At 52.1% G+C, this 13008-nt stretch overlaps 1 protein-coding gene across 1 annotated transcript in view; it reads left to right on the top strand.

Moving 5' to 3' along the window:
- Positions 1-367: 367 nt before the first annotated feature.
- Positions 368-13008, top strand: part of LAMC3 (laminin subunit gamma 3) — a 58301-nt gene continuing 45660 nt past the window's right edge. The window contains 1 exon segment of the mRNA XM_031450715.2: positions 368-795. Coding sequence (XP_031306575.2) covers positions 423-795 — 373 coding nt within the window. The 5' untranslated portion in view covers positions 368-422.

Below are 13008 nucleotides of genomic sequence, written 5' to 3' on the forward strand. Positions count from 1 at the left end.
TGCAGCAGGAAAAACCAGATAAAGACCCCCCACATCCGCTTTTATCTCAGGACTTGAAAGGCACTGGTCAGAAGTTTCCGTGTAACGAGCAGCCACCGAAACCTCACCACCGCGGTAATGAACCGGTGTCATCACCAATCCCGTTGTACAGATGCGGTCACTGAGGCTCAAAGAGCCAGGCAAAAGCAGCTGCGGGGGACTCGCAAGCCGGGCACTGCCGGGCACGTCCACCAGGTGGGGTGAGCGCCCCGGGACGGAGCGATCGGGGAAGGCGGGGGCGGCTGCCCCGTCCGTCCCTCCCTCCCGCGTGGGTCCCGCCCGCCGGGGGAGGCGCGGTCCGCGCCCACCGGAGCCCGAGCCGCGGCGGGCGGGTAGAGCCGGGCGCGCACCGCCGGAGCGCAGGGGCGTCGGTGCCCTTGACCATGGCGGCGGCCGCGCTCCTGCTGGGCCTGGCGCTCCTGGCGCCGCGGGCGGGCGGCGCGGGCATGGGCGCGTGCTACGACGGCGCGGGGCGCCCGCAGCGCTGCCTGCCGGTGTTCGAGAACGCGGCGTTCGGCCGGCTGGCGGAAGCCTCGCACACGTGCGGCAGCCCGCCCGAGGACTTCTGCCCGCACGTGGGCGCCCAGGGCGCGGGCACGCAGTGCCAGCGCTGCGACGCCGCCAACCCCAGGCTCCACCACAACGCCTCCTACCTCACCGACTTCCACAGCCAGGACGACAGCACCTGGTGGCAGAGCCCGTCCATGGCCTTCGGCGTGCAGTACCCCACCTCGGTCAACATCACCCTCCGCCTGGGTAAGCGCGGGCTCCGGGCACCGCCACAACCCACCTCGTCCCGGGCTGGAGGCAAGAGGCTGCAGCCCCGGGTTGACTGTAGGATCCAGATATTGGGTGGGGGGTGCTCAGGAACGGGACCTGTGCTCTCCACCATCTGGAAGGATAGACTGATGGGTGGCCCTTGGGGCTGGGAGAGGCGGGAAGTTTCCCGGGAGCCCTTTACAGAGCGGTGGATCTGGGTGCAAGGAGGATGCTCTGTAATGGTTGTTCATCCTGGACCCAGAGCTATTGCAGGGAAAGGAGGGAGGTGACCACCAGGGGCTGAATTAGTCTGCTCTCTGGGTCAAGAGCTCCTAATCTTGGGTCAACTGGTTGCCTTTGGGGGTTCTGTGAATCTCTGAGGCTGTGTGTAGTCCCTGGGAGTGTTCTTGGGGACAGCAGCCACCGTTCACCACTGGAAAGCTGTAGCCCTCAGGGCAGGAGCCAAGTTTCACCCGGGCGTTGGGTAACTGGACCGGATGTCCCACGCCAAGGTGCAGGAGCTCCTAGATTCCCTGGGAATCAGAATCCTGAGTCTGGACCCAGCACTTTACCCCTGGCACCTCCCCCATTGCAGGGAACGGGATTGCCTCCTCCCTGCCAAGTCCAGCCCAGTCCAGGTCCTCCTTGGGCCCCTTTGATGTGCCAGGCACTGAGCTAGGCATCTTAACTGTTACAGCCTCCATGACTTTTTCCAGGAGGGGCTGTTTCCACCCATCCACTCTCCCTGATCTGTGGGTTCAAAATCTCCCAAAGCTTGAAAACTCAAGTGTTTTTATAACTCATTTTGGTTGCTCAAGCTGGCCTGAGGCTGTTTATAGACCTCCTTGATCCTGGAGTGAATGTTCATACATTTTGTTACTGAGATGTTCTTTGAATGTGGCTGTTGGCCCCAGACCCGGCCAGGTGTGTTAACACAGTCTGTGCTATAAGGACGGCATCATCTCTGTAAACTCTGAAAAGTTCTGAATTCCAAATTACATCTGGAGCCAAACAGTTTGGATAAGGAATTATGGGACTGTATCCCTATTTTTCAAGTGAGACAGTTGAGGTTCAGAGAAGTTAAGTCTTTTGCCCAAAGACACACAGCTGCCAGGTGATATTGACATCAGTATATATCCAAGATCAGAGCATAGATTCCTTGACGTGAGTTCCACCCATCAGTAGAGTTGGCTCTTCCTAGTTCTGGGTAACAGTGCCTTGGGGAAGGCTGGGAAATGACACTGAAGTGGGGGGGAGGGGACACTGAAGCTTCTAGGCAGAGCAAGCCAGTAATGGTGCCAACTGCCACCCCAAAAAGCTTGGTTGCCTGGGGCCTTGTCACCTCTGATCGACATGTCAGGTCCACTAGGTGGGGCTTGTTGATGGGATGGGACTGAGTCTCTACCCAGGAGGGCGACAGGAAGCCAGTGGGGGCAGGGAGGCTGGGGGAGCTGGCTGGCTGGGGTTGGCAGGACCCCAAGGCCACAGGGGAAGGAATCTGGGACAGGGTGGGGGCAGTGGAGAGACAGGCTGTTCCATGACAGAGGGTGGGGGTTTGGCTGATGTGTTGCTTGTGTGGGTGGAACCTGGGGCGGGCAAGGGGCTCAGGCCAGGCACACAGGGTAGGGGGGCCGGGGAAGCATCCGGTTGTTTGGATTCGGGGCAGCTCCCATAGTTGCGCCGCGTGCCCAGTCTGCAGCTGTGTGCGGTGCAGCCCTGAACTCTGCCTAGAAGGCCCAGAAGCTGGGCGGTTTTCGTCCTGTAACCAGGGACTTGAGGCTCAGACCTGGCGCTGTGAGTGTGGGGCCAAGACCTCACAAACACTGTCACTCACACATATTCACAGATTCACACACACTCAAACTCACACATACACAGCCTCACACTCTCACATCCACACACGCACATTTACACACTCACGCTGACACACACACACCCAGCCATATCCTTCCCATGGTGCTGGGGAGCACCAGGCCTGTAGGAGGGACCCCGGAAGTGTGTGCGCAGTGAATGAATGAATGAATGAATGACAATGTCACCTCCTCCATCCTGCACCCTGGGACCAGCTCAGGGTTCTCGCTTACCTGCTCTGGGACACAGAATAGGATAGAAGACACAATGCAGCTTTGGACTCAGGCCCGCAGAGCCATTCGCTGGGCAAACGCCACCTCCTCTCCATGCCTCAGTTTCCTCCCCATCCAGTGGGGTAAGCGTCGTCACCTTCCGGGGTGGTTGTCCAGGTCTCATGAGCTCATGTTGGCCAAGCCCTTACAGGAGCTGGGACGGTCCTTGTGTGTGGCCAGCGTGATCTGCTGAGAGTGGCTCAGGCTAAGGGTCCCCTTGGGGTGGCTTCTTCTGAAGGGATTGAGAAATGTTTGCCAAGCTGGCTGCCGAGAGACGTCCTGACCCTGGGTTCTGTTTACGCACGAGGGGTGCCGGGGAGCCACCACAGCCCCAGACTTGGCCCGTTTGGGGTTTCATTCCACTTTGGTTTTCTCCGTGCTGAGCCATGGATTGCATCATATTGGGGGAAGAAGAGGTCTGGGGTCACCAGGGTATTCCCAGTGGAGGCCCGACCTTCACATGGGCCAGGGAGCCTCTCCAAGCCCTCAGACTGCCTCTGCTGGCTCCATCCCTCCCCGCTTGACGCTCCTGGGAGGGGACAGTGGGCTTCAGCTCTGGCCTGGGTCTCCGGGAGGGACCAGGATGAGGGACAGGGGAGGGAGAGGCGGCCAGTCAGCCCTGGATGGAGGTCGCTGCTTTCCCAGCCCCCTGTGAGCTCGCAGACATCTGTTCCAAATCCCAGAGTCCAGCGCTAAGCTGAGCCTTCCTGTCTGGGATGAAAGGCAGCAGCGGGGTCTGGCGGCTCCAAACCCTCCACTGAGGCCCTGGGAAGCAGGCGGGCTGGGGCCTGGTGGCCGGTGAGGGGCGTAGGGGTGGTGGCTGGTCATCAGGAGTGACAGACACTCTTCAGGAGGTTCTCACCATGTGCTCAGAACCCCACTAAGTCAGCGCCCCATTCCAGCATCATTTGTTCTTTTATGGACAGAGAAACTGAGGCTTTGAGGATGAAATCAATTGCCCAGGGTCCCATGGCCAATAAATGAGAGACCCTGGGTCCCTCATCACAGGGCTCTGCGCCTGGGGGTGGTTAAGTGTCCAGGTCAGCCCATTCCCAGCCTTGGCTTTTGGCCAGGCTAGGTGGAATCTCCATTCCTGCTTGTCCACTTTTTTGGATTTCTGAGAATCTCCTGGAAAGACCCTGAATTCTGAGCTCTTGAGTGAGGGGGACATTGCAGGATTAAGGTGGGTGGGCTCCTGCCAACTTCCCTCCAGCCCCAGGTCCTGGCTGGGGACCACCCGTGTGCAGGGCTGGTCCCTCTCCGCATCCTTTCAGTGTGTGCTCCGTGCTCACAGGGCCTTGGCGATGCCAGCCTTGGGGTGTGGCCCCTCAGAAGACGAGCCAGGCCTGGGAATGATGTGGGTAAGGATGTATGCCCTGGGAACACATGCGGGGTAAGTGGGCCTCACAGAGATCCAAAGGGTGGCAGGAGTGGACAGAAGAGTGAAGGACATTCCAGGTCAAGGGGACAGCACCTGAGGAGCCAGGAGGCCGCTCTGTGTGTCCTTGGACCCGCACGGCCTGGCTAGGAGGACAGCAGGGCCTGGCCCGGTGGGAGCCCGGCGTCGGGAGGACCTGCCGGCCCCTGCGGAGCCCGACGCCAGCTGGGTCTCCTGAGCTTTGGCTCTGTTGCGTCTTCCTGTCGAGTGGGCGGCCGTGTTTGCGTTGGACGAGGCCAGTGCTGGGGGGCCAAGTCCTCCTTCCTTCTCCCTGGGGGTTCTGGCTGGAATGCTGGGCCCCAGCAAGGTTAGGAGGTCAAGGCAGTGGACCTGATTAGCCTCAACCACAGAAGCAGCCCCCCGTGGCCCTGGGCCCAGCTGGCCCTGGCCACCTTCCCCCTCTCGGGGCTTCTCGGGACGGACTCGGCAGTGGCAGCAGTGAGATGTTCCAAAGCCCCCGAAGGATGCAGGCGGCCTCCGAATCGGCCTCCGTCGCCTCCCAATCTGGCTGCGCCCAGTGCCCTTCAGCAGGGCCGAGGGTGGGCTGAGGCTGCCTCTCTCCTCCCAGTTTTTGCTTTTGCTGTTGCGTCTGCCCGGCACCCTTTCTCCTCCTGCCCTCTCCTGGCGGAACTTCTCTGGATCTCATCCGTAAACAAAACAATCGCGTGCCCCAGACCCCCCCGGGGATGTAACAGTGGACAAGCTTCTACCTGCCCCACGAAGCTTTGAGGTGACCTCCTCCACGAAGCCCCGGCCCCCAGGATTGGACAGAGGGTCTGCCTTTGCATCCTGGCGTCCCCCTGCCTTGCCTTGTCACAGTCTAGATCATGACCATGAGCTTTTGGTTGGTTTGTGTCCCTCCCTAGCTCCGAGCTGCAGAGGGGACGCCTGTTTTCACAGCTGTCCCGGCGCCCAGTGCAGGGCCCCCTGCGCAGTGGTGCTGTTGGTTGGGCCAGTGAAGGGAGTAAGTTAGCACTTAGTCCTGTGCAAGCTACAGGCCGGGGGCTGTTTACTCATTAAGCCCTCTTACTGCAAAGCCCATTTTGCAAATGGGGAAACTGAGTCACTACATTCAAGACACTTGCCCAGTTCACCCAAGGCAGGTTAGGAATTTTAGCCCAAGGCCACAGAGCTTGGGTAAAGCAGTGGAGTTGGGATTTGGACCCCAGCACGTCCTGGCTATACCATATTTCCTCCAGGAAGTTCTCACTCCAGGGAATGAGTGAATGAATGCATGAATGAGTGACTTACCAGCCTTCCAGGTACATGGCAAACTCCTAAGCTGTGTCCCCACCCCTCCCTCCTGGGCCGGCCCCCTCACCTGCATGCCCCAGGCTCCAGCCACTTCACCCACCTCCCATCCCCTCATCTCCCTGCCAGCCCTGCCACCATCTCACACCCCTGGCTTTGCCTTTTGGGATCATGGTCGATCTCTGGGGCCTGCACCTCTCGCTCAGTCTACCCCTGAGCCCTTGACTGGGTCATTCGAGCATCCTCCTGAGAGTCAGCCGTTGGATGTCACACAGGGGCCTCAAAGTGAGGGACCAAAAGTAAAGGCACTCATGTTCGTAGCAGCGTTATCCAAAACAGTAGAGACTGGAAGCAACTCGAGTGTCTGCTGATGAATGATAAGCAAAATGTGGCATAGCCAGACGGAGGAACATTATTCAGCCTTAAAAAGGAAGGCGATTCTGACACCTCCTGCAGCATGGATGAACCTGGAAGACATTATGCTCGGTGAAATAAGCCAGACACAGAAAGATAAACACTATATGATTCTCCTTATATGAGGTACTTAAGCGTCAGATTCATAGAGACAAAGTAGAATGGTGGTTGCCCAGGGCTGAGGGCAGAGGGGATGAAGAGTTGTTTAACGGGGACAGTTTCCGTTGGGGAAGACAAAAAGGATCCTGGAGACGGATGGTGACGGCGGTCGCAAAACAGTGTGAATGTGCTTGATACTCGTGAACCACGCACTCAAAATGATTAAGATGGTAAATTTTATGTTATGTATATTTAACATTAAAGAGTAAAGGCTCCCTTCTTCCCCACCTCATGTCTCCATGCACTGAAGCGAGAAGCTCGGGAACCAGTTGCAGTTCTTCCCTCCTCAGCCCTTGACTTGAGCATTCACCAGGTGACTAGATCGTTGTCTAGAATGTCCTTTGTCTTTGCTTCCTCTCCGTCATTCCCACTCATCCCCTCATCTGCTCCCTGATGTGTTGCACTGGCCTTGAATGCCCTGCCATCTCTCTTTGCAAGCTTGTAGGTTGCACATTTCAGTCACGGCTCAGTTCAGACTGGACCTCAGAATCCTTCTTAACACAGAGCCCTGGGCAATAATCAATCAGATGAAACCTGTTAGCCTTCCCCAGCTTAGACAATAGGCTTGACAATCTTGATCCATATTTGGGGTGTAAACTCTTGGCCCGAGGATGAGAGAATTGTCATGGGCCCAGCCCTGATGCAGCCAGCCTCCCGTGGTGTCTGGCGTTGTGGTCATGGGGCTTCCCCAGCTCTTCGCAGGGATTCACTGAGCCTTAAACTACCAAGAGCCCTAATGGGAGAGGACAGGAACAGCGGCTGGGCAGGTGATGGGACCAAGGAGCCCTGCTGCGATTCCGCTGCAGGCTGGGAGCGGCTCTCCCCACCTGGTTCTCATGCCCGCAGTGGGCAGGGCATCCTCGCCCACACATTTCCAGCTCAGCTCCCCACCCTGCCCCCTCCAGCCCCACCCCCCCAGGCCACTGCTCCCCAGATGGCTCCAATTAAAGGGCTTTGTTTTGTTACCATTTTCCCAAAATAAGCCTCTCCTTGGGAGCTCATTCTGCTCAATCAGTGCCGGATGTGGGCCGGCCTGGGTCTGACCGCCCTGGTGTCATTCCTGACAGGCGGTATGTCCCAGCTGGCTGGAGAGGCCATGGCTTGGTGCTCCTAACGGCTGTGTATCCTTGGCACTGTGGGTTTGGGTGCCTCGCTGGTGCTCCCCAGCTGCCCCCGGCCTCTTCACCTGTTCTGTAAAGACCCGCCCATCTGTCCCACTGGTCTGGGACCCCCTTGGGACAGGGGCTGTGAATCCTCAGAGCTGAGCACAGTGCCTGGCTTGGGTGACCTCTGCAGTCTTCTTGGGCTCCGGCACCCCCTTCCTGGGCAGCCCCTTCTCTCTGGGCACCCACAGAGCATTGGATGTGGGAGTGTCTGGTTCGGTGACTTTGGGGCAGACAAGCCTGCGGTCGAGTAGAGACTCAGCTCCATGACGCTGGGTGAGTCCCTTTTTCCTGCCTGAGCCTCAGGCTTCTTGTTAGTAAAATGTGCACAGTGATGCAACTGTTTGGGGAGCTCTGAGACGCACTGTACAAGGAGCACTTAACAAGGTGCCTGGCACATAGAAGTTGCTCACTAAATGCTGACTGCTATTAAACAGACTCATTCGGGGACTGTGACTTGCACAAGCACTGTGACGGCCTCAGCCGTGCTGTCGGGCCTGCCTGTCTCAACTTGCTCACTGGATTCTAACTGGGAGGGTACAAATCATGCTTTATCTGCCATGCATTTATTGAGCACCTACTGTGTGCCAGGCACTGTGCTCAGCTCTGAGGATTCACAGTCCCTGTCCCAAGGAGGTCATAGACTAGTGGAAGAGATGGGCAGCTCTTTACAGAACAGGGTGAAGAGGCCTGGGGCAGCTGGGGAGCACCAGTGAGGCACCCAAACCCACAGCTCCAAAAATGAGTAGCCATCAGGGAAAGTGGGAGAAAGGGCTCAGGCTGGGGTGTGTGGTCAGTCTGCTAAGCCACTGGGATGAACAGGGATGCATGGAGCCAGCCAGGTGAGGAACAGAGGGAATAGCATTCCAGGCAGAGGGAACAGCCCGTTGGGTGGCCGGGAGGTGAGATCCATGTGGTCCCAAGCACTGTCACTCCCCAGTTAACAGTTGGGGATGATGTTTTGATCCTGCATTCCTGACGGGGGCACACTTGTCTCAATCACCCTGAACCCTCCTTGGCCCCTGGAGTTTGCAAGGGTCTGGGTTGAGGCTGCAAATTTAATTCTTGTCGCTGTTTAGAAGATCTCCAGGGCCAGTTCATTCCCCAGCCTTCAGGTTGCCTTTGGCAGAAACCTTTTCATCACAAAGCAGGGATTAAGTTGCTTTCTTAGCCCTTCTAATTAACTCTTGTAACAGAAAGTCCCTGCCGTGCCTCTGTGATGTTCCTGGGCCTTCTCCTGGCCCGGCAAAGAGAGGGCGAAGCCGCAGTGTTTCCTAGCATGTGATGTTGCTCGTTTGCATGAAATCCCGGTGACTGCCTTTTTCCAATCACGCTTCTAGCTGCCAGCTACCTTTTAAGTGGCTCCAAGCTCCCCTCCCGCGAGGTGTCTGGCTGCTAGATGTTTACAGGGGAGTCTGGGCCGTGGACCTGTGCAGTAGCCTCCACGCAGCATCCTTTGGTGAATGTACATCTGGGGCAAGGCCCCACCTGGTTCCAAGGCCTGATGCCTGCTCAGAACTGAAGCGGCCGCCCCAGACACCAGCTCCATTGGTGACATATGCTTTCTTTTAAGGGACTCGGAGTTCCAATGCCAAGCTGTGCTGCAATGTAACTGAAAAACATCTTAAAACAGAACGTGGCAAGGCGGTTGCTTTTGAAAGTTAAAAAAGAAAAAATTGTGTTTTCTCCAGTTTTTAAATGAGAACAAGCTTCGTGAGAAAAAGTTGGGAAAAATGCGTAACAACTGTAAAGGGAAGAAAAGTCACTCCGAGTCCTCTGCCCTGAGGACAGCCAGGCTTATACATTTGATGTTGTTCTTTTCTGCCTGTTCTTTAGGGATTTTTAAACATAATCTGATGATTCTAAACGTAAGATCTTGTGTCTTTTTTTTTTTCCCATTCAACATTTTGACTCTAGCTTTCCCATGTATTACAGACTCGTGGTCAACTGTTCCAGTGGTTTCAATCATCCTGTGAGTTTATGCCCTATAACTTTTTTCTTTTTTAAAAAAATTTTAATTCTTTGTTGGGGGCGTAGTTAGGTTATTTATATGTGTATAAGTATATATATATATATATATGTTTTTTTAAGTGGAGGTATGGGGAATTGAACCCAGGACCTCCCACATGCTAAGCACTCACTCTACCACTGAGCTCCCCGCTTCATGCCCTACAGTTTATTGAACCTGGGAGGGGAGGGTATAACCTAGTGGTAGAGCGCATGCCTAGCATGCACAAGGTCCTGGGTTCAATCCCCAGCACCTCCACTAAAAAAGATAAATAAATAAATACCTAATTACAATTTATTGAACCCTTATGGTCGCAGTTTTTTCCCCATTGTAAAAAACTCCTTGATGTTTTTATGGCTCTTCATTGTGTCGCCAAACTGCATCCCCAAGGGGCCAATATATTTGCATTTCCCCCAATTTTTCTTTTATTGTGGTAAAATACACATAACAGAAAATGTATTATCTTAGCCATCTTTAAGTGGGCAGTTCACTGGTGTGCAGTACATCCATTCACATTGCTATGAAGCCTTCACCACCATCCACTCACAGAACTTTTTCGTCTTCCCAAATAAACTGTGTCCACATTAAACACTAACTCCCGTTCCTCGGCCTCCCCAAGCCCCTGGCACCCACCATTCCACTGTCTGTCTCTGTGACTTTAACTACTCTAGGGACCTCGCGGAAGTGGAATCATACAGGATTAATCCTTTTGTATCTGGCTTATTTTGCTTAGCATAATGTCCTCAGGTTTCATCCATGTTGTATTGTGTGTCAGAATTTCCTTCCTTTTCAAGGCTGAATAATATTTCATTGTGTGAATAGACCACATTTTGTTTATTCACCATCTGTCGATGGACACTTGGGTTGCTTCTACCTCTTGGCTATTGTGAATAATGCTACTGTGAACATGTGTGTCCAAATATTTCCTCAAGGTCCTGCTTTCAGTTCTCTGGGGCATATACTCAGTAGTGGAATTGCTGGATCATATGGTAATTCTATTTTTAATTTTTTGAGGAACCGCCAAACTGTTTTTCATAGCAAATGCACCATTTTACACTCCTACTAACAGTGCACGAGAGTTCCAACGTCTCTACACCCTCACCAATGCTTGTTATTATTACCTGTTTTTTTAAAAATAATAGCCATCCTAATGGATGTGAGGACCAATTTTTAAATAAATATATATCTTTATATGTTATACCATATGATCCAGCAATCCCACTCCCGGGCATATATCCAGAGAAAACTATAATTCAAAAAGACACTTGCACCCCAATGTTCATAGCAGCACTATTTACAGTTGCCAAGGCATGGAAACATCCTAAATGTCCATCAACAGATGACTGGATAAAGATGTGGTGTGTGTATACACACACACACAATGGAATATTACTTAGCCACAAAAAAGAATGAAATAATGCCATTTGCAGCAACATGGATGGACCTAGAGATTATCATATTGAGTGAGGTTAAGTCAGACAAAAACAAATATCGTGTATCACTTATATGTGGAATCTAAAAAAACATGATACAAATCCTATTTACAAACCAAAAACAGACTCATGGTCATAGAAAACAAACTATGGTTACCAAAGGGGAAAGGGCAGAGAGGGATAAATTAGGGGTTGGGAATTAAGAGATACACATTAATATATATAAAATAGATAAACAACAGGGACCTACTGTATGGCACAGGGAACTATATTCAGTTTCTTGTAATAACATACAATGGAAAAGAATCTGAAAAGAAAATATATATGTAAGTATTTGTGTAACTAAATCACTTTGCTGTACACCTGAAACTAACATTGTAAATCAACTACACTTCAATAATTTAATTTACATTTCCTGACTTTTAAGACTAGACATTTATGTGTATTCATAACTCTTAAGAACCAATAAAATTTATTTAAAAAATATATAGCAGCTTTATGGAGAAAAATTCATCCAATTCAAGTGTACAATTCAGTGGTTTTTAGTATTATTCACAGAGTTGTACGTGCACCACCCCAATCCGTTTTTGAATGTTGTCATCACCCCCAAAATAAACCTGGTGCCCATTAGCAGTCACCCCACCCAGTCTCTACCCACCCCCGGACCCCATCAACGACTCATCTACTTTCTGTCTTTACAGACTTGCCTATTCAGGACATTTAATATAGAAAGAATCAAACACTATGCAGTCTTTGTGGTCAGCTTCTTCTATTTATCATAACATTGTTCAGTTTAATCCACATGGTAGCACATGTCAGTATTTCATTCCTTTTTCTTGCCGAATAGTATTCCGTCGTCTGAGATAGCTCATTTTATTCATTTATCTGTTGACGAACACTAGAGTTGTTTTGGCTCCGTGTATATTTGAGTCCTGCCGCTGTGAACATTGTGTCCAAGCGTTCGTGAGGACATGTGTTTTCATTTCGCTTGGGTATATGCTTAGGAGGAAGACTGCTGAGTCATAGGGTGATGCTGTGTTTAACCTTTTGAGAAACCACAAGACTGTTTTCCAGAGCAGCTGCATTGTTCACATTTTTCACCAGCTGTGTCCGAGGGTTCCAGTTTCTCCACATCCCACCAACACTTGTTTTATGTGTCTTTTTAACGACGTCCATTGAAGGGGAGTGAGTGGGATCTCGCTGTGGTTTTGGTCTGCGTTTCCCCAATGGCTGGAGATGCTGGGCGTCTTCTCTTGTGTTCAGGGACCATTTGAGTGTCTCCTTGGAGAAATGTCTATGCAGATCCTTTGCCCATTTTTTAATTGGCTTGTTTGCCTTTTTATTTTTTAGCTGTAAGAATTCTTTATCAATTCTCGTTAAACCCCTTGTCAGATCTCTGCTCTGCAAATATTCTCTATTCTGTGGGTTGGCTTTTCATTTTCTCAATGGTGTCTTTAGAAGCATAAACATTTTTATTTCGATGAAGTTCAGTTCATCTTTATTTTCTTAAAAACTTTTGTTTATATTTTTTACAATCTAATCTTATTTTTATTTTTTAACGCCTTTATTGTGGTACGGTTCCTGTACAGTGAGCCACACGTATGTCACACCCATGAAACCACCACCACAATTTTTGTGATGCATCCTTTTTTCTAATGGAGGTGCTGGGGACTGAACTCAGGACCTCACGCATGCGAAGCATGCGCTCTACCTCTAAGCTATACCCTCCCCGCCAATTTATCTCCTTTTTCTTTTGTCCCTTGTGCTTTTGGCGTCACATCTAAGAAGGCTCTGCCTAACCCAAGTCATGAAGATTTACTCCTAATTTTTTCCCCAAGGGTTTTATAGTTTCAGCTCTTACATAAGGCTAAGATGTTTAGACAGAGGATTGAAGTGGCTTCCCCTCAGTGCATAAGGAATCCTTTGGATGGTGACAGAGGTGGCAGCCGCGGTCCAGGCCTCCCGGGGTATCTGAGACCAAGGGCAGAGTGTCCAGAGGGAAGAAAGCGGACACTGGAAGGGGGAGTGAACAAGCTCTGTGCTGCTCTGGGGAATGAGTTGACTGCTAATGCTACAGCCTTTGGGAGGGCTGCCTCCGTTGGTGATTCATTCATTCATTCATTCATTTATTCATCCATTGGTTTGTCTGTTCTTAGTCATTGATTGCTGACACCTGTGTGGGCAGATGAGGCTACAGGATTCAGTCCTCCCCACCCGCCCT

Source organism: Camelus dromedarius, chromosome 10, assembly GCF_036321535.1.
Source record: "Camelus dromedarius isolate mCamDro1 chromosome 10, mCamDro1.pat, whole genome shotgun sequence".
In the NCBI taxonomy this organism is placed as follows: Eukaryota; Metazoa; Chordata; class Mammalia; order Artiodactyla; family Camelidae; genus Camelus; species Camelus dromedarius.